At 29.8% G+C, this 21,850-nt stretch overlaps 4 protein-coding genes across 5 annotated transcripts; 1 reads left to right on the top strand and 3 right to left on the bottom strand.

Moving 5' to 3' along the window:
- Nucleotides 1-7: 7 nt before the first annotated feature.
- On the bottom strand, nucleotides 8-957 carry LOC145746421 (zinc finger protein 330-like). Its single transcript, XM_082564703.1, has one exon. The coding sequence runs from the start codon at nucleotides 828-830 to the stop codon at nucleotides 12-14; it is 819 nt and encodes a 272-aa protein (XP_082420829.1). The 5' UTR covers nucleotides 831-957; the 3' UTR covers nucleotides 8-11.
- Nucleotides 958-1,502: 545 nt separating this feature from the next.
- Nucleotides 1,503-5,189, top strand: LOC145746518 (neuronal acetylcholine receptor subunit beta-4-like). The gene is made up of 12 exons (XM_082564814.1): nucleotides 1,503-1,625; nucleotides 1,737-1,843; nucleotides 1,947-2,024; nucleotides 2,207-2,361; nucleotides 2,487-2,595; nucleotides 2,764-2,878; nucleotides 3,038-3,238; nucleotides 3,415-3,571; nucleotides 3,693-3,832; nucleotides 3,918-4,015; nucleotides 4,500-4,691; nucleotides 4,845-5,189. Exons 1-12 carry the CDS (start codon nucleotides 1,610-1,612, stop codon nucleotides 4,989-4,991), a joined length of 1,515 nt encoding a protein of 504 aa, XP_082420940.1. The 5' UTR covers nucleotides 1,503-1,609; the 3' UTR covers nucleotides 4,992-5,189.
- Nucleotides 5,190-5,192: 3 nt separating this feature from the next.
- Nucleotides 5,193-14,101, bottom strand: LOC145746517 (uncharacterized). The gene is made up of 10 exons (XM_082564813.1): nucleotides 13,968-14,101; nucleotides 13,835-13,901; nucleotides 13,704-13,759; nucleotides 7,906-8,462; nucleotides 7,704-7,808; nucleotides 7,446-7,627; nucleotides 6,597-6,740; nucleotides 6,327-6,524; nucleotides 5,877-6,051; nucleotides 5,193-5,809 (listed from the first exon to the last, which is right to left on the bottom strand). The coding sequence occupies exons 4-10, from the start codon at nucleotides 8,423-8,425 to the stop codon at nucleotides 5,379-5,381; spliced, it is 1,755 nt and encodes a 584-aa protein (XP_082420939.1). The 5' UTR covers nucleotides 8,426-8,462; nucleotides 13,704-13,759; nucleotides 13,835-13,901; nucleotides 13,968-14,101; the 3' UTR covers nucleotides 5,193-5,378.
- A 79-nt stretch (nucleotides 14,102-14,180) lies between these two features.
- On the bottom strand, nucleotides 14,181-21,731 carry LOC145744715 (tetratricopeptide repeat protein 39B-like). 2 transcript variants are annotated; one of them, XM_082562638.1, is made up of 17 exons: nucleotides 21,606-21,731; nucleotides 21,385-21,459; nucleotides 20,807-20,961; nucleotides 20,585-20,660; nucleotides 20,466-20,521; nucleotides 20,099-20,175; nucleotides 19,493-19,560; nucleotides 19,090-19,254; nucleotides 18,626-18,800; nucleotides 17,748-17,875; nucleotides 17,354-17,493; nucleotides 17,110-17,214; nucleotides 16,923-17,040; nucleotides 16,322-16,442; nucleotides 16,049-16,199; nucleotides 15,305-15,421; nucleotides 14,181-14,893 (listed from the first exon to the last, which is right to left on the bottom strand). In XM_082562638.1, exons 2-17 carry the CDS (start codon nucleotides 21,409-21,411, stop codon nucleotides 14,800-14,802), a joined length of 1,773 nt encoding a protein of 590 aa, XP_082418764.1. In that variant the 5' UTR covers nucleotides 21,412-21,459; nucleotides 21,606-21,731; the 3' UTR covers nucleotides 14,181-14,799. The 2 variants fall into 2 exon arrangements, with proteins under 2 accessions (XP_082418764.1, XP_082418765.1); XM_082562639.1 differs by having other exon boundaries at nucleotides 21,614-21,718.
- Nucleotides 21,732-21,850: the final 119 nt, after the last annotated feature.

Raw genomic sequence — 21,850 nt, 5'->3', positions numbered from 1 at the left:
ACAATTATATTTTAGTCCTCTTCGGAATAATTGTCTTCTAAGCTTAAGTCATTGAATCCTTGAGTGTACGATAGGTAAGCATCGGAGTAACCGTACGATTTTTCCTCCTCAAATTCATTTTGGCGACCATAGTCATAAGTTCTTGTCGAAACACTCATTGATTTTGTCTCCGAAGTCTTGTAACCGCATTTTGGACAGGGTAAAGGTTCGTTACGCTTATAAGTAAAACCTTTTCTTTTCACATGATCATCACAAAAACAAATTTTACACTGCATGCAGGAATGTTGGCCTAGTTTATTACATGACATGCATTTATAAGAGTCTCTGTCTAACACTTGACAAGATGCCTGATGCTCAAATTGATCATCTTCGCAAAGAAAATTATTGCAGAACGAACACCTAAAGATCCTGCCGGAATGATCCCAAACTCCGCGCTGACATTCTGCACATTCTGCATCAAGCAATGGGCATTCACAACCATGTGTTGATAAACACTTACGACTATGACATACCCAAGCCTCGCAAATATCACAAATTGCTCCAACCATGTTCATGCCAACTGTATTCTGTCCAGGATGTTTAATAATGCAATCAGAAGTCTTCATGCATTTTTGTTTGCCGCATTGCGCACAAATTGGTAGTTTGGGCATCGCGGAACAGGCGTAACAAAATGCTCTGCTGCGTTGTGCGGTTCCACAACTGTCACATTCCATACGAAAGTTACACGGGCGTTCAGCTAAACTAATCGTTTCACGCATTGTTCGTATTTGTCGCTGTCTTTCGCTCTGTTTTTCCGCCTTTTTGCGAGCTCCTGTTTTCTTTTTCGGCATTATGACCTCTTGAATTGACTAGGGTTTAAGTAAAATATTATTTAAGCCTTTCAAAATTAACTAAATTACGCTTTTTAAATTAGTTTAAAAAAAGATGATTCAATATTAGAAAATAAACAGTCGCGTGTCTTCTATACAAAGATTGTGATTTTATATGAATTTCCGTTGTCTACAGCCAATGTAACCGGTGTACTTAATAGTTATTTTTACTTGACACCACATAAAATTTTAATTTCTGAAATCCTAATAATAATTAATAAATAAGTAAAATTATTAAAAAAAACAGAATGCAAGAAAACATATTTCATTTGATAGTGCATTTATTTATAGGCGCTAGTGCCATCAGGCTAGGTATGGGGTATAATATTTTACTTGAACTAGATATTCAAGCTACCAGTTATAAATTATTTAACACCTAGTCGGAAAGTAATTTATTAAGTCCTAAAATTCGGGGCAGTTTGTTATTTGTAAACCTTTGTTTTAGCTTCGAATATAAAAAAAGTTTAATAAACACGTATCATATATAGCCTACAATACACGGGTTAAATTCAAACAAAATTGCTTCAAACGTTGTCGGAATTGATTAACACCATCAACTAATTATCGATTATCCTCGCGAAAAAATTCTTTGAACTCTAAACGTCATAATCGCAGCTGTCAGTGACGTCACAAGAAAGTTCTGGGTATTGTTTCGACTTTATGATAAACACGTTCAAAACGATTTGTTTAAGTAAGCCTATGCTTTGTATATGTGTAATGGTTAGAGACTGTTTAGAAATATGAAGAAGTACTTAAGTAAGTTTTATAGAATTCATTTTCATCTTGTTTATGTTATGTAAAAGCTATTTATTATGATTTTTAATTTATATTAAATTATAACTTTTTTATTTTTTAATATAATGCAAGGTTTGAAATGGGGTTTCATTTTACTGTTTCTCGGCTCGAGCTATGCGAGGTTTCAATCGAACGAATCTTTGCTAGCTGCAAAGTTATTGGATGGATACAATGCACAAGTAAGTAACATTTTGTAAGCTATATGATTACTTAAATATTGCTAGACCTTTAGCTCAACCATATACTCTAATCATTATTTAATTCGTTACGTGCTTTTTACAGATGCGGCCTTACGAACTAGATAATGGAAATAAAACAACAGTCATCGTCGGAATGACTCTAACTCAAATTATTAGCGTGGCAAGTATTTAAATAAAACATTAGCAATATTTACCTTTTTCGTATAAAAAAACAGGTATTTTTCACGTTAAGTAGCCATTAAATAACCAATAAAAAATGGTATTTTTAAGCCAATGATGTTTAAAGTATATCTACTTAAAAAAGTGCTACCTATTTTTTACTTTTTTACACTTGTTTTACAGAAAGAGAAATCCCAAGAACTAACGACATCAGTATATATGTACATAGTCTGGAAGGACGATCGATTTGGTTGGAATCCAAAAGATTACAACAACATCCAGATTGCTCGTTTACCCCCTGCTAGTATCTGGACACCAAGAATTGTATTACAAAACAGGTGGCATTCAAAACTAGTGCCTTACGATTTTTTACCTTTAATTTACTATATAAATTTTAAACATTGTTTGTAAATCTTTTTACAGGAAAATTAAATTTTTTTTTGTTTTAAAATATCTTTTACAGTAAAGGAGGTTCTTTTGATGTGTCTTTAATGACGAACGTGTTAATTAAAAGTGACGGAAATGTGGAATGGCTGCCCCCAGCCTTATATAAAAGTTCATGCACAATAGAGGTGAGGTTTATCACGTCACAATAAAACATTTTTTATGACGTCACAAAAACAAGTCGACATTTTTTTGTGACGTCTTTCAATATACGTTATAATGTTTTATGTGAAAATGATATTTGAAAAAATGAAAAAAAATTGATGTAATTTTTTGTTAATGACGTCATAATGCAGGTTGCGTTGTTTCCGTTCGATTGGCAGAATTGTACAATGACATTCGGTTCGGCGACGTACGACCGATCGGAGATGAGTTTGAATTGTTTTAATACAACCTGGGTCGATTGCAACGGTAAGAACTCTCTCAGTACCAAAGTGTCTTGTTATAAAACATGTTTTGCTGGCAAAGGGTTTTATTCTTTAACGTTATGAAAATTTAGTAAATGATAATGCAAGGCAACTGGAAATTAAAAAAACGATTTTTTTTTATTTTTTCATTAATTTGTTTTAGCTTTTCAAGCCAACGGTGAATGGGACTTGCTCCAAAAACCCGCAAGGTTAATTACGTCACCAGACGATCCCCTTTACCAGGATGTGACGTTTTATTTTATCATACGGAGGCGGCCCCAGTTCTACGTCATGAATCTTATTATCCCATGTATTTTGATGTCCTCTTTGTCGTGTTTTGTGTTCTATTTACCCTCAATTTCATGTAAGATAGTCTTCCGCAAACTCTGCAGAATAATTTTTGCTTTACTGGTTTTACTTGCAACTTAAGGTCAAGCTAAGATTTTTTAAAAGAAATAGTAAAAGCCTTTTTTTTTTACACAAGTCTTTATTTCCCTTCTCTTTTCTTTTTATAATTCCTTCTAACTTTGTTATTTTCAGGCGAAAAAATGACGCTTTCAATTTCAATTTTACTTGGTGAAACTGTTTTTCTTTTTCTGATTGCTCAAAGAATGCCTGAAACCTCGCTCGCTATTCCCCTTATTGCAAAATATCTTCTTTTCTGCATGACGCTTGTTATTATAAGCGTAATAACAAGGTAATTGTGACGTCATAAACTTTGTTTTCAAGTTTTTCTGTTGCTGTTTAAGTGGCCTTTCATATTATTTTTGTTTAAAGTCAAAGCCTAAGTTTTAATACTTTTTTAATCAATTTTACAGTGTATTAGTTTGTAATGTTCACTACCGATCTAACACAACCCACTTCATGCCAGAGTGGATGCGTTGGCTGTTCATGGACAAATTGGCGCCAATATTGAAAGTTGAACGACCAAAAGCCGAAGTGGAAGATGATCAAAGTGGTTGGTTAAATAAAGAACAAATGTAAAATAAAAAAGTACCGTTTCAAAAATATAATTTTATTGTCTTTATTTTACTTTTGTTAAGGTGTTGTTGGAGCAATACGAAGAAGTAGTTCAGTAACCTGCAGAAGAGCTTTAAGGGAGAGGTGTAAAGCTCCAAGTGAGGTTATGTTCAACAACCAGGTTACTGCTTGTTTATTTGATCATTATGAAATATATTAATTTAAAGACAACACAACAACAAACAACATGGATAGAAAGAAATATAATATTTTAAACCAGAACTCGAGATTGCACTATATACATTTAAAATTACCCTTCTTTTTTAGTTTTTTTTTATGCTTAATGTGGAAAGGTCGTGTTCACGACCTAAACTAAGCATAAAGTAACATCAGTTACTTCGACCCAGTTTTAAGTTGCCTTGGACAGTTTAGTATATTATAAATTATAATTTCCAAATTGAAGGACTAAAAAGGTATTGGCTCAGTAGGAGTTATTATCGCTTTTAGCCCCTACTTAAGGGAGGTACAGCATAATAGCAAGGAAAATCAAACCTAGGATCTCATGTTGTAAAGCTAGGTGTTTTAACCACCACAACACGCTGTCTTTAGTTTACATCGAGTTTTTTTCACTAAATTAGGATAAATAGTAAAAAAAATAATTTTAGGCTTCAAGGTTTGGGTTTAGACAACGCCACAAAGAAAACAGATTTGGGTTTACTGAGTTTAGTTTGGACGAACGAGAAGGACAACCTCTCATTCCCCCTGCTTTGAAGATGATACCAAGAAGATTAAAACCTGCTGCCGAGGCTATCAGTTACATTGCTCATCACAAGAAATTGGAAGATGATAAATCACAGGTATATAACTCTGGATTTTTTTAAATCGATGGAAATTTTTTTCCTATTTCTATTTTTCAAATTTAAATGTTTTGCCAATTTATAATCCGAAGGGTCATGCATTTTTGCTAAATTTTTTACGCTTTGTTATTTACTTACACTTGTTCTATTTAGTCTCAAGACGACTGGGCATATGTAGCCTACATACTCGATCGTTTGTTCCTATGGGTCTACTGCGCAGTTTTTATACTTGGAACATTGGGCTTGTTTCTTCAAACTGCCTTCGCTAACTACCCTGCTATGGAAGGCGAACAATGCTAGTGTGGGAGTTGTGGCCGAAGTGTGACACGTGTCACTTTTTTTAAACAATTCAGGCAATTGTTTGTGCTACAAAATATTTTAAGAGTTTTAAATAAAAGTTGTTTAATTTTTTTTTGCTTTTAATAAGAAAATTATTTTAAGTTAGTTTATTTCATTTTTGATTTACTTTCTGTATTTTTAATATTAAAAAAAATATTTTAAAACTTTTGTATGTATGATTTATTTGGTTCAATCAAAATATAACATAACAGTAGAAAACACCGCATCATGACGTCATCAGTGCAAATAGATGCATCACTTCGAAAAGATAGGCTTCAACAAACTTCAAGCATATCGTTCGCTTTTGAACTTATGCGAAAATATCAAAAAATCCTAAAAAATAAAATTTTAACCCTCGAGACTTTTTCTAAACCCCACGGGAAATCCCCTTGCCTCGTTATCTTTAGGGCCAATCGGGGCTCTAATGACGTAACAGGGTGAATTGTTTGGGCGCGATCGTCGCGGCGTTCTTGATGACGTAATCACCGAGACGTCACAATCCGAGGAATCGCGGTCGAGTGCGTTAAATCGTGGACTTCTTTTGTTTATCCTCTTTTTACATCCAGACTCCTCCGTTCCGCTTCCGCACCCACTGTCTGACGATGACGTAGGTGATGACGTCATGGGTCGACCAACGTCATACTTTGGAATCGGCGAAGAGGCTGAGTCGGACTCGGAACCCGAACCGGATACGCTTGCGTCATAATCTCGATCAACAGTGACGTCACAATAAGAATTGTTATTGTTGTTTGTTTGTTCTTCGTCGTGTGGAATATCGTCTAAAAAACAACAACAGTTGTAAAAAAAACAAATAAAAGTTAAACAAAAACAGAAACAAGCAAATACCTTTGTATTTTCTGTACAAAGTCCTCCTTAACCTGGCCCCTGGTTTCAATAAAGCGACTCTAAGTCCTTGTTTCTCCCTGTTCATCATATTTATCTCCCTGCAAGCTTTCTGGGCCTCGTCCTGGGATTCGAATTCAACCAACGCACAGTAACTCACACCGAGGTCCGGTACCCACTGGAATTTAGATTGTTATTTAAAATTTTAAAATCTAAGTAGTGCTAAAATAAATTTAAGCCTTAACAACATACATTTTAAAAAAGCAAATAAAATACTTAAAAAATAAACGAAACCAGAGCAAAAAAAACGATTTTAAGAAAGAGTCCCCTTGATAGATTTTGTTATCATAGCGTAAAAATAATAGATCATGACGTCACAATGATACTGGGATTAAAGATTACAAGTCACTTTACCATATGGGAATACTAGATTATGACGTCACAAGTACTTACCGCTACATAATCTCGAAGATAAGGCGGAAGCTGTTTGTCGGGTTTAAGTACTCTGACCTGAGTAAGGTCACCATATCTGCGAAATAATGACGTCACAGATTCGAGGGAGGGTTGTGACTGTGGAAGGTTTATTGCGATAACGGTTCTGACAAAACGTGGAGCCTCAATATTACAAGGCAGTGGAGTTTTACGTCGAATCTGAAAAAAAGAAAGTGGTATAAAAATAAAATCTGCTGATTTGTGTAAAAAATTTAAATTTTTGAAACTTACCATTGTCGAATCCTGACTCAGTTCGAGTTTATTTGATTTCTTGACAGCTAGCTCCACCATGTGGATATCTCTGGTCAGGGATTTAATTCGCTTAAGAGCGGCAATGCGGCGAATGCTGACAAATCCGTTGTCGTTTTGAGATATCTAAATTAATAAAAATTGTTAAACAAAAATAAAACAAAATGCTGTATATGACGTCATCATTTTTAAAAATCAACTGAAAAAATTTGCGATTAGTTTCCACCTTTTTTTTGTCTAAAAATAAGAAATCACGTAATTAGGCCTATGACGTCATTGTGAGGTGGTGACGTCAACTTTGTTTACCGTTCGTGCGTTTCTTAATCATATATTTTCTTGCTCGATTGCCAGACGCTTTCGTTATGATGTTTTAATTAATTATTAATAGGGATAATTATAAGGATCAGGGCTTCAAATTTCAAAAAAAATATTTTTCCCACATTTTTATACAAAAATTAAATTATGCGAAAATTTCAAAATTACACAGCAAGGCCCCTTCAAGTCTGAATGTTAAATGTATTTTCACATCGGAAGAGTAAATTTGTTAAATAATTAATGAATAAAAAGACCATGTATGCGTGTCAATCAACACTTTCCATTAATAGGGTAACAATTAACCTTTATGGCTTTATTATTAGAATCAAAATATTAGATCGTAATCTATCTTCTAGGTTTTAAAAAAAACAATTTGACAAACAAGAACAGTTTTAAGGGTTAAAACCTATCAATTAAAAATTACAAAGAAAACATAATAAAAACTAAAAAAAAAAAAAATTGGGTTTCACGAGGAGTCGAACCCCAAACCTCAAAACACTCCAAATATAAATTTACCTGTTTTAGAAGGTAAGCGTTCTTGGAAAGGCAATCATCAGAAAAATAGAATTCCACGACTTCCATGATTTTGTGCACAAACCTTCCGTCTGTGACCCGTTGTGTGACGTCACAAACTGATGACGTCAACCCGCTGACGTCACGGAAAGGAAGAGAGAGCTTTTTAAGGGGAGTATCACAAACTAAGAACAACAAAAAAAATTAAAATTTTTTTTTTAATGTTTTTATAAATTAGTTATTTTTAAAATTATTATTTACCCTGGGGAATATTTTCGTCGAACGACTCACTGCGCCGCCTCGTGGCGAAATTATTTCCTCTCAAAGTTCGAGTAGTGGGAGCGGGGAACACCCTTGGGAGTTGGCCTAAATTAATTAAAAGAAAAAAAAAGTCGAAATAACTCTTAATAGTGCCACAAAATATTCGTTATTTTTGTAAAAAAAGATTTTTAATTTCTCTCACCTTGCCCACTCCTTCTTCTTGGAACCAAAATCGACCTCCCATCTGTGGGAACCAACATCCGGTTTATTTCCGCCTCCGTGGGAACGAGAACTCGATTTACTTCGCTCATGCTCACTTGGTGTCCTCCTTGCACGGCTATATGATGATGATGATGAAGTGACGTCATAGGGTTGGGCTGTGGCAACGACGTCACGTGGTTCGTTGGAATTTGACTGACGTGAGTTAACGCTGGCTGCACGTGACTTCGTTGTTGCGATTGTTGCGTCATCTGCGTCACGTGATCAACGTACTGATGCGGTTGAATGGCGAGGTATTGAAGTTGGGGTAATTGTGGAGTTTGTGGGGGAATTCCAGGGGTCATAACCCATGACCCATCCGCCATTTTAATAACAACCCCCCTTTGGGGTTGAAGAGGCATTAATCCCTCCATGGGGGCCATAAATGGAGACATGACGTATTGTTCTTGTGGTTGAACGGGTTCCCATAGCAACTGAGGTTGAGTGGGAAAAGTACCTTGCATTGTGTAAAAATTCCCCTAACTTGCAACAATCTAAAATCTACAAAAAACTTTGATTTTATTAATAATGTATATAAAATACAAGACACAATAATCTTGTAATACAGACTTTTAATTCATACTTTTGAAATATTTAATTTTATTCTATTTTTTTTTGCGCAATCTAAGTAAAAGTTATCACATATATACATCAAAGACTCTCTGTTTTAAACCTAAATATTTTACTTTTACAGAAAGCAAAAACACTGAAAACCTAGTATTTCGCTTATATTTTCTCCATCTTTCTAGCTTTTAATCCTTTAAATTAAACAAACCAATTTAAAAATGACTTAAATCTGTCTTATTTCTTTGGGAGTATACCATAGTTAGCGGCCTACGCAACCGTCTATGACGTCATAACCAAGAAACAATAGAGATGGTCACGTGAGGAAACATTAAAAAACACGTGGGTATTTTTGTGTTGATATACCGGTTGATTTAATTAAAAATAAACCTTAAAATAACATTGATATATATTTGTTTAAAAACGCTTTATCTTAACCTTATTAAGATACGCCACTGTCCAAAATTTTGATTTATAAAAACAAGCATAAGAAAAAAAATTAATTACATTTTTTAAAACATAAACAATTTAAATTATTCAGTTTTGTGGAATAATAATTGTTGTTTTAATATTTCTTGTAAGCCAATATAATTGCATGTTAAAATACCCTAATTACATTTTAAATAATAAAAATGTTAATAATATACTTAAAAAAAAATTTTTGTAAAATAAAAATACCAAAAAATTTTCGTAGCAAAATGATTGGACAACCTAGTAATTGTTGATGTAAAACATTCTAAATTTAAATCATTCAAGTAATATAAATAGTTAATAAGGCGATTTATTCCCTCCTTATTAGTCATAGTGTAGACAGATAAACAACAGACTTCAACTACAAATCTTAAAACCTAAATTTTTACAATACTTTGAGAAATTTCAAGTCACCAAATTTTTAACTAAAAACTGACTTGTTTTTCTATAAACAAGCAAAAAATTAATACCAAAAACTAAAAATTAGTACCTTATCTTGATCATTATAAACGAATACCTTTTCTGAAAGCAATATATTTTAATTTGTTTTAATATATTTGTATTGGGCCTAAAACTAGGAAATATTATTATTAATCCTATGATCAATATAAAATACTTATATTAACATTAAATAAAAAGCAATCATTTTATCCAGCACCGCCCAATTTTTAAGTGCACTTCATTCTCCATTTAAGCAAAAATAAATAGCTCAATTAAATTTAAAATTGCAAACTTCACATTCTAAATTTTAGATTGTAATAACTCAAAAATATTTAAAAAATTTAAAACTTTTGCATAAATTTTGAGAGCTATAGTAATAATATTAAAATTGTTAATTTATTTTAAACCCTTTTTTGATAATAAGACGTAACGTCTGCCCTTATGGTACGTCGCATCGTATCTAATTGATAATAGAGCTATAATTCAGCGCGAAAAAAATCTTTAAAACGAAAATATGTTCTCTACAGCGGCCCATGATTATTAATGAGGGCCCAAATTGGAATTCATTGACCATTGTGACGTCACATTTGGTTTTGTGTTCTGTCATAAATAATTAATTAGAAAATTCAGGCGACGAAAAAAAAATTAATCTTAAATAAAAATGAAATATTTTAATTATGTGAAATTGCTTTACAAACAAATAAAAAAATTGTTATACTCTATTTTTATAATATATTAAAGTAAAAAGAATTCTAAAACAACATAATATAATAAAGAAATTTGTGTTTTTGCTATAAATAATTAAAACAACATGAAATCAAAAATTTCAGCAGACCGCGCAATTCAATTGATTTTTTTTTTCTATTTATCGAAAAACTTAAGATAATAAAACAAAAACGGTGCCTTATTTCTTCAAAAAATAACAATAGCATAAAAACAACAGAAACAAAAAACAAACAAAATTTTAATTAAATTTTTTACCGTTGGAAAAAATCTTCATAGAATTTTAATAATATTTACTATTTTATAAGGTCTGTTACTTACAAAGATATATTAATATTGTAATAAAACCTGATAAATATATGAACAATAGATCAATAACTATAATATAAAAAATAATAAAACTTAATTAAAATGTCGTAAGTTTTTTAGATTTAATGAAGCAAAAAATTTAAACAAATGTTAAAAAAATCGATATTCCAAAACTCGAAAAACAAGATGATAAAATGATTTAATAACACAAACTTCAAAGTAAAATAGTTTAACCTAAAAGTTTATGAGTATTTGCTAAGCGGGGTAAATAAACCTGTTTTTACCCCAACTTGAACATAAAACTTACCCCAACTTGAACATAAAACTTAACAACTTTTTTGTTATTTAGAAGTAATACGAGACCATATATGTTTATAACCAATTCTAATCTTTCAAAAATGTTAATTTCTCTTTAAAATGATTATTAATTTTGCAGAATGTGTCAATATATTAAAAATTTCTTTTAAAATATCTTAAATTATAGCCAGGCGTGTCATTGTCGTTATATTATAATTGAACCGTAAAATTTAAATTAAAAATATTACGAGGCCGAAAATTTTATTATATTCTTGAAGAAATTTACGAGTTTTATTTAAATTTTATTGAACACCCATAACTGTCGTTATAAGTTTAAAAAATCGTTTAAAGTGAACTACAATAAAACTTAATGTTTACAAGTTCAACTACGTTTGTTATTAAACTTGAATAATTTTAAATTAATATAAATAAAAATTTAATCAAATATTTCTTAATGTTTTTCATAAAATATTTAAAAAAAAAATTTTTGCAAGCTAATGATTAATTGTGTGTATTTAAATCCAATAAGCGAATTGTGAAGTAGTGAGTTATTTCAATACTCGATATAAGTATGTGGTTTTCAAGCATTAAACTTAATCAAGAATTACATGTCACTTAAACACATGCGCTGTTATGTGAATCTAATCTCTAATGTATTCACGCCCTCCCTCTAATATACAACACTAAAGCAACAACATTCGGCTAATTTTGTATTATTAGGTTATTCAAAGTATTTATATTTAAATATGCCACCATTACTATAGCGTATTTAAGTTTGTTTGAAATTTTGAAAAAAAAAAATTAATTTTAAAAGTAAATTTATTGTGCCGCTTTTTGTGGCAAATTTAATAACTTTTTAAGTGTTTTTAAAAATGTCAGAATGTTTAGAATACTTTGAAAAAGTTAATAATTTATTTAAAACAAACACAAAATAAGATAGCGTTATAACCTCAATAAAATCTTATGGTTTATATATTCACTTTTAATATAGACCATCATAAAAAAAGCGTTTTTTTACGATTAAAAAAAGACAATAACATTACAATGAAAACACTTTAGTATTACGTTACAGCGGAAAATATGTTGTAAAAAGCGACGGTACTTAATATAAGACTCCTCACAAAATAATCTATAAATATATCTGTGTTTTTATCTCTATATTTATCTAATCTTTGCTTAAAAATTGATTTTCTGTTCATGTCAATTTTAAATCACTTGTTAAGACCAATGTTCTGTGTATATAGATTTCTAAAACCTTTTAATAATTTACCTTTTTTATTTTTGTATGTATTAAATTAATCGTCGTTGTATTAACTGTATTGTCTAGCCGTAAAACTTAAATCTGTATTGAAAATTGACCGCGATTGAAGAGAATATAAACTACAGTCTATCCCGCATTTAAACCTAACTTAACTAACATCAATCACTCGTGGGTTATCATTCTTGTATTGAACATTTTCTGTACATCTTTCTATTTTAAACTGAGTTGAACAGCGTCGCGTCGTTAGAAGGCATCTTCGCAAACGAACGCATGTTGTTTTGTGACGTCATAATCGGAAATCGCGTTATTATTTGACGAAGCGTCTTCTAAAGAAAAATCGAACATCATTTAGAGTCCGCGAGCTTTTATATTAGTTGGCGTGTGTTTTATAAAGGGGCGTTTACTTTATATAATATACCATCGTTTTAATTGCAATAATCCGATAATATAAACACGTGGTCAATTAAATTTTGAATTTATTATTTTAGCGATTATAGTTTTTAAAACCCTTCTGAATACCCATAGTTCCTTAATATAAAAATCGTGCATTTCACCCTTGAAATTTGCATACTAAATTAAAGCGAAAAACGCCGTACATTTTAATAGCAAAAAAAAACACATAAAAGATGAAAATTCAAAATAATTTAACATTTCTAAATTACTATTACCTTTACTTTCGTTCTGACTTAAAAAAGAACCTTACCCAGTTCATTAGAACACTCTATAAATTAAACCACTTAAGGAAGCTAACACCGCAACCAAATAAATCTAAATTCAGCTAATATTTGCTTATTCGATAAGAATTAACGATTGTGTACATTTTCTGTGTGTAATATACGACCCTGTTGACTATGCGGATAGCCTAGCGCTACACAACATCACCAATATCGAAACTGCTTGACTTAAAAAACAATAGAATCGTCGGAACTTATTAAAAAACTAAAACGTTGCTTTTTAAGGAAAAACTTAACATTAGATTTAAAAATAAGTTTTTGTTTAAAAATAAACTAGCTTAATTAACCAAACTATATATTTAGGTCGTCTAATTGTTTATTAAATAAAAATTGCCTAAATAGTAATTTTAAAGCGACATTTAAGAAAAAAAAATACAAAACTCGTTACAAATTTAGTTTCACTTGCTAAAAAATAACTTAAATTTTAACTAACGCAATTTTAATTTTTTATTTTTTTATGTCAACAAAATATTGAATATCAGGAAATACAACAAACTAATAATAATAAAATGTCGTTCTAACTGATTAGAACGTAACTTTTATGATATCGCGAACAACTAATCGCTTTCTGGAGAAACGAAAAAAAAAGATTTATAAAATACCTTATAATAACATGCCTAGAATTTAATAACAAATCAATAGAACGCTTCGATTAGTTTTTGTTATTATTAAAATATCCAATTTTCCATTAAAAACTACGTTTCTAATTTATATAAAATGAGAACAAGTATCTAGGTTTACCGTTTTCGTATTTGTAAAAATGATAATATTATATGTTTTAAACAACTTGTTATGATTCACACTTCTATTATTTAAATAGTCCAGACAGAAATGTAAGTTAATATAATGAATCATTTTACCCAAATGTCTAGTATTAAACAATACAAAAAAATTTACATATGTTTTTATTAAATATTATCATGAATTTTTGAAAAAGTTTACCTTTTTTATAATTATTTCAATATTGGGTCCATTTTTAATAAAAATTGCTGAATTGCCTAAAATATAATAATTTATTTAATTTATAAGCAAGACCATTTATTTTTTTTAAAACGGATAAATTTGAAACGTACCCTATTTGGTTTAAAGCGTCTCTCTCGCCCACTACCGACTGGAAAATTTTTCATAATTTGCTAAAATCTAAAAAAAAATATTTTTTTATTTATAAAAAAAATGGTAATATAAATGTTAAAAAAATATACTTACATAAGCGTAAACTTGCTTACTTTACCAACATGGTTAATAATACCAAAAAAATTAATTTTTAGCAATTCTCTATGCTTTACACCTGAATATAGAAGCTTTAGATTATGAATTAAACTATTTAAGTTTAACCCTTTGCCAAGCTCCAATAATGACGTCATACTCATACTTCAATGACGTCACAAAATGTGTGTTATCGAGTTTAAATTTATTTGATTAAAGGTAAAATTACGATATAGTATAGTAAGTAATCATGAATAAAATCGACAAAATGCATTTTTGGATTAAAATAGAAACTATAAGGAATGAGTAAAAATACAGGACACAATTAAATCAACGAAAGTCAAGCAAATACGAGAAATCACAGTGCTAAAAAAAGGGCGGAGCCACCAACTGTCAACCAAACTAGAGTGAGGAAAAATGATTGCCAAAAAAAATCAGAATTGCTACGAAACCAGTGATGAAAAATGTGAATTTTAGAGATTTTCAAAATACTGAAATTATATTAAATATTGCAAACTGGCGGCATATATAAATTATATTAAAATATGCATAATGAACAGATATGCTACTGAGTAACTCTATACCATACTTACAGTTTCCACAATAATACCCTCTATAAATAAATTAATTAAGCTGATAATGTCATAAATTTATAAACAAAAATTAGTCTATATTGAGGTCATAAGATTTAAAAAACGTTGACGCCAAAAAATAAAACGCTTCTGTTATTGATGATGTCACAATACTCGATGACGCAAAATTGGTATGAAAAAAATTATGACTGTACACATAAGGTCGACAACGTCACACATTAGATCGTTGACGTCACAACTCAGGTCAGTGATAGTTTTTTGTTAAGGAGGGATTGAGCTGCGTGCATCCGAAAGTGAAGTCGAGATTCGAGCGAATAATGGGAGTAAGTTTTCCTGAAAAAAAAAAATTTAAATTAGAATCTTTTTTACATTTATTTATCCACGATTAGATAGGTCGACTTCACGGGCTAAACATAAAGTAACATCAGTTAACCTGACCCAGTCTCGAGTTCCTGCGGCAGTTTTAGATATTAAAGATTTATATTTGCCCTATAATAAAGCTGAGGATTAAGTGGGCTCAGCAGGAGTTTATACTGTTTAGAGTGCCTTACGTAAGGGAACCACAGCATTACAGCAGAGGGGATTAAACCCAAGACCTCATGTACTGAAGTCAATTGTTCTGATCACTACACCCTGTTGCCGGTTGAATCTTTATTCAAAAAAAAGTCAACGTTCTTTAAAAACATCCCTGCTACATAGAGCATTCTTTTTTAATCATTTAAAAAAAAAAATTAATTTCATTACCTTGTAAACTTAAGTAGATCATTAGCTTCTTTAAATCTTTCACCCTCTATTAAAATCCAGGCTAGATCACTTAAAGCTGCTGGTGCTAGGTAGTGGTCCTTACTAATTCCTTCATAACTAAACAATTATGTGTAGTAATATAAGATAAATTAGAACTATATGTTAAATTACGTTTAGATATTTATGCTAATTTAATAGGACATTTAGAAAAAAGACAATTTGTGTTTTTTAAAAAAAAATTATCAGTATTTAGTTAATTCAATTTTAAAGCTATTAGTAAATACATATTGATTCCCTGTTCTATGGTTAGAGTTTTTATTGTCGTGATATAGTCGCAACTCACAACTAATATATGCCTGTAATTTTTTTTTATATTTATTTATCATCGATGTGGAAGGTCAACTTCATTACCAAACATCAAGTAACATCAGTTACCTCGACCCAGTCTCGAGTTGCCCATGGCAGTTTGAGATATATATTAGATTTATAATTGCCTGATAATTATGCTGCTAATTAAGTGTTGGCTCAGAGTTGATACTGTTTTTGGTGTCTTACTCATGGTACTACAGCATAAGAGCATTAGAAACTATAGGTGAATTAAAATAGGTTACCCACGCACGGCAATCAGCATATTTTTAAAATTTTAAATGGCAATACATAGTATACATTGGACATTCATAAATATTTAAATATATTGTTAACTAAGCTTTTTTATTTATAGAAATTTAAAATTAAATTATTTACTTTTCCTTGACGTCGGTCAAGCATAACTCTGCCCTCATTGGTTGATTTGTGTATCTAAGACACGCCCCTTTTAGAAGTTGAAGCAAACAATAATCATCGTAATAATGAAAATTTGAATCCCCTGATTTCAATTTAATATCTGAATTTTGCTCTAAAAAATATAAATAATATGTTAAGTGGTATAAATAGGAAAGGAAATTTAATTTTATTAATTAAGTAAAATATAAAAAAAATTTATGAATTTTTTTTTTTCATTAATTTAGACTAGTTTACCGTTTAGTGATTTTTTTTCTTCCAATGTAGTTTGTTCGTTGTTGATAATCTGAAGATGTTGTTCGGCAATTTCCTTGTTTTCTTTTAACATGAGAAGACCGTTCCAGCAATATATCATCTCCTTTAATTTAAACATGAAATATTTAAAATGTATGACAATTTTTTAACGTATAACATTAACTTAGCAAAAGTTGAAAAAGAAGTGGAGTGTATACACATATTGCTAAAAAGACATAAATTTCAACAAAACATTCTTACAAAATGTAAGTCAAATTTGTTTTACAAATCAAAGAGCATTTTCTAAAGGCGGGTTGAAGTAAAAGGGTGGTAATAGGAAAATATATCAAAGTTGGTAAAATGACATTTTAAGGCATAATTTTTGGTTAAACCTTTAATTATTAAAAGTATTTTTGGTAACATTCATAAAGACCTGTATATAATGGAGCTGAGTGGATGATATATATATGTATGTCCAATTTATACCTATGCAAATTTTAAACTGCACAAGCAACTTTAGTTGTGAGTTGCAATCATGTTATGACAATTAAAATCCAGAATGTAGAGGGCTATCTACTAGTTAAATTAAAAAAAACTAACTTACATGAGCAGGTAACATGAGATAATGATCTTGCTCAAAATATTTGCGTGCTTTCCTCGCCACAAACTTCTCCATAGGAATACTCTTCCCTGCAAATCTCTGCTTTAAACCTGGAATTTCCCTAAATTGCATAAAAATAGATCAAAATATCTACCTTAAAATTTTACAGATATTTCTTTTATATACTTACTGGAATAACTTGATAATTTCACTCTTGTGTTTAACTTTATCGTCCATGTATAAGAATACTCCACATAGGTAAGTATAAATACATTTCGACCAATTACTCTCTGCCCTGAATCAAGTTAAAGTCAATTTCGATAAAAGTTTCATAAAAAATCAAATAAAATTATTCTTAACATCTTATTTTTTAAAACCTTTTAGTGCAATGTAGTTTTTTTTAAATTTTTTTACAATTAACTATAACCACCTACCTTAGTAACTGAGCATATCTAACTGATTCACTCAACTTTAAAGTAAAAGCGTAACACCACATTAACTCCCAATAACAAATATGTGAAAACTGCTTCCACTCTGTTTGAAGAGTTGATGCTTTGTGTAGATGGTCAATTGCCTAAAAAAGTAAAACGATTATTTTTAAATCAATTATAATTTAACCAGCACGTTGTTTGTAGGCAAAACAGTTAGCTTTCCTACATTAGGTTCTGGGTTCAATAATAAATACCCTTAAGTAAGGCCCCAAAAAGCCCAAAAAATTCAGACTGGGTTAGGTTAACATATGTTTTTATGTTAAAGGCGAAAGACAGTCTTCTCGCATTAAATATAAAGATATCAAAATATATTCTTAACAAACAAAAATAAACCAACTTTTTGAAAATTTCCCTTAAGTTGTTGCAACCTTCCAGCAAATAGATGAAAGTAAACCCCATTTGGAAATCTTGCCAACATTTCTGTAAGAACTGATTCAGTATATGGCATGTCAGCATCATGTGTGCCTGTGTATAAGATTACAATATGTAAATTAGTGTATTAAATTACCAGATAAATCTACATATGAAAAGCTTAGTGAACGACTTATATGTAAATATAACAGTGTAAGTCCAATTTATTGGCCTTTAATTGCGTAGTGAACAACCTACATGTAAATATATTTGTGTATTTCCAATTTATAGGCCTTTAAGTGAAAAAAAACGACAACTTTATAACTAGCCTGTTAACTTTATAATACAAAAATAATATAAGCAAGTTGTTAACCTGCAGTACTTACAATTTTGCAAAATATAGACAACAAGTGTTTACTAAAAGTCAACAAATGACAAAGAATAAACAAAAGCATATAAGTGCACGATTAACAAATATTGATATTGTGTTGTCGTTAAATATGCGTACAAACAACAAACTCTATAATACTTCGATGCATTATTAGTATTAAGCAATTTCTAATTTAACAAAGTCAATTGTTTCTTTTTTTGGTAGTGTGGCACCTATTATAATAAAGCTTACTGGACAATATTTATACATAAACCTATACTGTGTATGAAGCACAGGTAAATTAACATAAACATATATTTGTTGCAGCTACATAACGACAATTAAAATTTAGCCCATAGGGCAAGTAACCAAGTAGTAATTATATAAATAAGCAATAACAGTTTAAAGTTCTAGTTTAACTTAATGTCATGACACTAACTTAAAGTTACAATAGTATTTAATTAAACTTGATTTTTCGACAAAATATTACTCACCTAAATGTACAGTTCCAAATAGATTATAACCCAATATAAACAGTGAAATCAAAGGACTTCGTAAGTTGGGTTTAATGTAACCTTGTTTTAGTTGGTTCACTCCTTCTTGTTTGTTCGAACTAAAACCAATCCATTCCAATAATGCTATCACACGAGGTGGTAAGAGAGAAACACCCTATAAAATATATCTATTAATTTTACTAAAAGCAATTTAAACAACAAGATAAGTTACCAAACCAAAGTTTAAAAACAGCATTTTATTAAAATTTAGATAAAAATTTTTAGAAATTAATAGACTTTTGTCGTTAGGGTTTTGGTAGAAGGGAGTTTTGAGAATTCATTACATTTCGGTAAAATTTTAAAAATATGATTTTCAGAAAAAATGTCTACTTAGTCCTATGGTTTTCAGGAATATGACAAAAATCCGATCATTGCAAACTTTTTTATCACAAAATTTTACTTACAATATTGAAAGCACCACACCCCAGCATAACTCCCCCAACAAAATGTTTTGTATGAACTCCGTTTTTTAGTTCGTCACAATTCATCAACTTGTGACATCGATTGTAAGTTTGGTAACAAAGACGAATTTTTAAAGCTCCTTTGATGAAACTAATTAAATCCTCGTCCTTAACAAAATAAAAAGGATTTTTAATACAAAAGATATATGTTGTTTATTAATTTAACCAAAAAATGTTTAACTTTAGATTATTGTGTATTTTTGATAGGTTACTTACATTGCATTGTAAATTATATATTATAAAAATGGAAATAACAAAAAGTTAATAAATTTGTAACAAAAATAAAACCACATTGTTTTAAAACAACTTTTAAAGAAAAAATAAATATTTTTGTTTAAAATAATACCTGTATGAAAGTAAGTGCTGCTCTATATAGATTAAGTTCAGCAAAGATTAACTCAGCATGTAATTGATCTGTTAAAACAATTAAAAAATAATTTAATTAAAAAAGTTTTATTTCAATTGAGCACAGACATAAAGTATATTCATTATATTTTAACATCACTAAACAATTTTTTACATAAAAATTGTTTATTTTACATGAACCACATTATTTACTTGACAGCAATTCTCTATAGAACTACAACAGTAAATATTTGATTAAACCAGTTTAAATAATTAAACTATAATACTTAAAGGCATAATGGGAAAATTATAAAGTGCTGGTTAAAATTTACTTTAAAATAATAACGCATACATTTTTAAGCTTGCTTTATTTTAGATAAAATTAGATTTTAAATCAAAACTAATTTAAAAAATCAATAAGTTGAATCAATAAATTCTGCAGGTTCCATTTAACGTTGATTTTAACTTTAAGTAAAGTAATCAATTTCTTTGAAAGTAATTTATACGTAAATTTTGCTTAACTTAATCATTATATATAACAATCTAACAAACTACAAAAAGTCTAAACAAAATTTTAACAAAACCTTAATATTAAACATTTAAATACCTTCTGTAAGGGGAACTCCCTGACTGACACCCAACATTTTACCCAGAGATGTTGTGACAGTTTGTTTTTGCCGATATCTAATTTAAACAATACATTGTTTAAATAAATTTATTTTTGATACGGGAGGACGTCATCACAGTCTCAACATTAAGTATGGTTTAATACCCAAGCCAAGTCTTGAATTGACTATTTCAGAATTGCCATATTATTTAACTGCCAACTGTTTTTTTGCATAAAAGCAGTTAGAATTAAACCCAGTACCTTATGAACACAGGTTTAAAATTTTAATTAATGGCTTTCATAAACTGACATTTAAAACAGAGTGCATGCTTATTAAAACTATAAATAATTTTTGGATAATTCTTACTTTTCGCAAACTTTAATTGAGCTTTTAATCGAATTCATTGCATTTTCAATATCTTTCTGCAACAAAAATAGATAAAAAGTTAATACTTAACCTCAACATGTATTTAATAATAAACTTACAGGTTCAAAAGTAAGAACGGCCTCCATGAACATTAAAGTAGTGTGGCCAATAGCATGGTAAGCACATGTATCCATTCTAAAAAAATAAAGCTTTAGTAATTAATCAAATATAATTGAGTTTTAGTATGGGCATTATGTGTGAAAATAAAAGCAAAAGTAATCCGATAAATATAACACCTTAAATAAGCTTATTAAATATATAAAACACCACAAAAAGGTAACCTTTCTTTCATCAGTTTCCTTGCATCATCAAATTTATTATCAAAAAAAAGCTGAATTCCAATTTCAACAGCTTGTAAGGAACTTGAAAGATCAAGATTTGAAGAACTTCCATTAGGAGTTACACTACTTTGTGTGGTTTGAGCATCTTCAAATTTCTTAAATATATATGTTTGTTTAAACATAGGCTTAGCTTTTGTTTCTAACAATACTTAGTTACATTACAATGTTTTTTTAATTTTGGATAATTTAAAAAATCAATGTTTATAACATACTTAAACATAACATTAATATACATGCTACATAACAATAAATAAATAACAACAATATCACAAACAACAGAAATAACAAAAAATTTAAACAACAGTGTTACTTTTCGCCTCTGTCTCTGCTTAAATAAACGCAAAGGTTTAAAAATTGCAGAAAAAGCGACATTTTTTTGTCAAAGCCAACAGCAAATAAAAAAGCAAAGAGTTTATTTCTAACTAAAAAAATGCAAGAACAAATGAAATACAGGGGTTTAGTAAAAAGTAATTAATATTAGGCTTAAAATACTTAATATTTTAGTAATAATGCATTACCTCTTCTTCTTCACCAGAATCACCCATTTTTAAAATTTTATATAGGCCTATTAGCTATTGATTCGACTCATAAATCTGTAAAAATAAAACAATTACTAACTGACTAACAAGCTAATGATAAACATTATTTTCTTCACACTTTAAGTAAAGCGAATTCATGTTACTATAAATTCAATACGCTTTGTATAATTCCTTTGGTAAAAAAAGAAAAACAACAAGACCTGCTGACCCTGATTTTCGACAGATTGACTGACACACGATTATACATTCAAGTCTTCTAACCTAAAATTGTTTTAATTCAAAGTTATACAATTTCTAAATAGACAAATTAGACCCCTTATACCAGCAGGAAAAGTCAACAATCAATATATTTTAGCCGCCCGATGCAACTTAAAGGGGGTTTCTTTTTATTAAGCGTTTCCATTTTTGTTTTCTTGTTGCAGTGTTTCCATTTTTTAAGATTTTT

The sequence above is a fragment of the Corella eumyota genome, chromosome 3 (genome assembly GCF_963082875.1).
Source record: "Corella eumyota chromosome 3, kaCorEumy4.1, whole genome shotgun sequence".
In the NCBI taxonomy this organism is placed as follows: Eukaryota; Metazoa; Chordata; class Ascidiacea; order Phlebobranchia; family Corellidae; genus Corella; species Corella eumyota.
The sequence above is the reverse complement of the archived record's forward strand: the minus strand, read 5'-3'. Positions and strand labels throughout refer to the sequence as shown.

Excerpts from the sequence above, each read along its gene's own strand:
- LOC145746517 (XM_082564813.1), bottom strand. The coding sequence starts at position 8,425 with ATGCAAGGTACTTTTCCCACTCAACCTCAGTTGCTATGGGAACCCGTT. Across the intron at positions 7,809-7,905 it reads AAGAAGAAGGAGTGGGCAAG|GCCAACTCCCAAGGGTGTTC; the intron begins GTGAGAGAAATT and ends TAATTAATTTAG. Across the intron at positions 6,741-7,445 it reads ACGCTTACCTTCTAAAACAG|ATATCTCAAAACGACAACGG; the intron begins GTAAATTTATAT and ends TTATTAATTTAG.
- LOC145744715 (XM_082562638.1), bottom strand. The coding sequence starts at position 21,411 with ATGGGTGATTCTGGTGAAGAAGAAGAG. Across the intron at positions 17,215-17,353 it reads AGATATGCTCAGTTACTAAG|GGCAGAGAGTAATTGGTCGA; the intron begins GTAGGTGGTTAT and ends AACTTGATTCAG. Across the intron at positions 16,200-16,321 it reads AGAAAAAAAATCACTAAACG|AGCAAAATTCAGATATTAAA; the intron begins GTAAACTAGTCT and ends TATATTTTTTAG.
- LOC145746518 (XM_082564814.1), top strand. Across the intron at positions 3,239-3,414 it reads CTATTTACCCTCAATTTCAT|GCGAAAAAATGACGCTTTCA; the intron begins GTAAGATAGTCT and ends TGTTATTTTCAG. Across the intron at positions 4,016-4,499 it reads AGGTTATGTTCAACAACCAG|GCTTCAAGGTTTGGGTTTAG; the intron begins GTTACTGCTTGT and ends AAATAATTTTAG.
- LOC145746421 (XM_082564703.1), bottom strand. The coding sequence starts at position 830 with ATGCCGAAAAAGAAAACAGGAGCTCGCAAAAAGGCGGAAAAACAGAGC.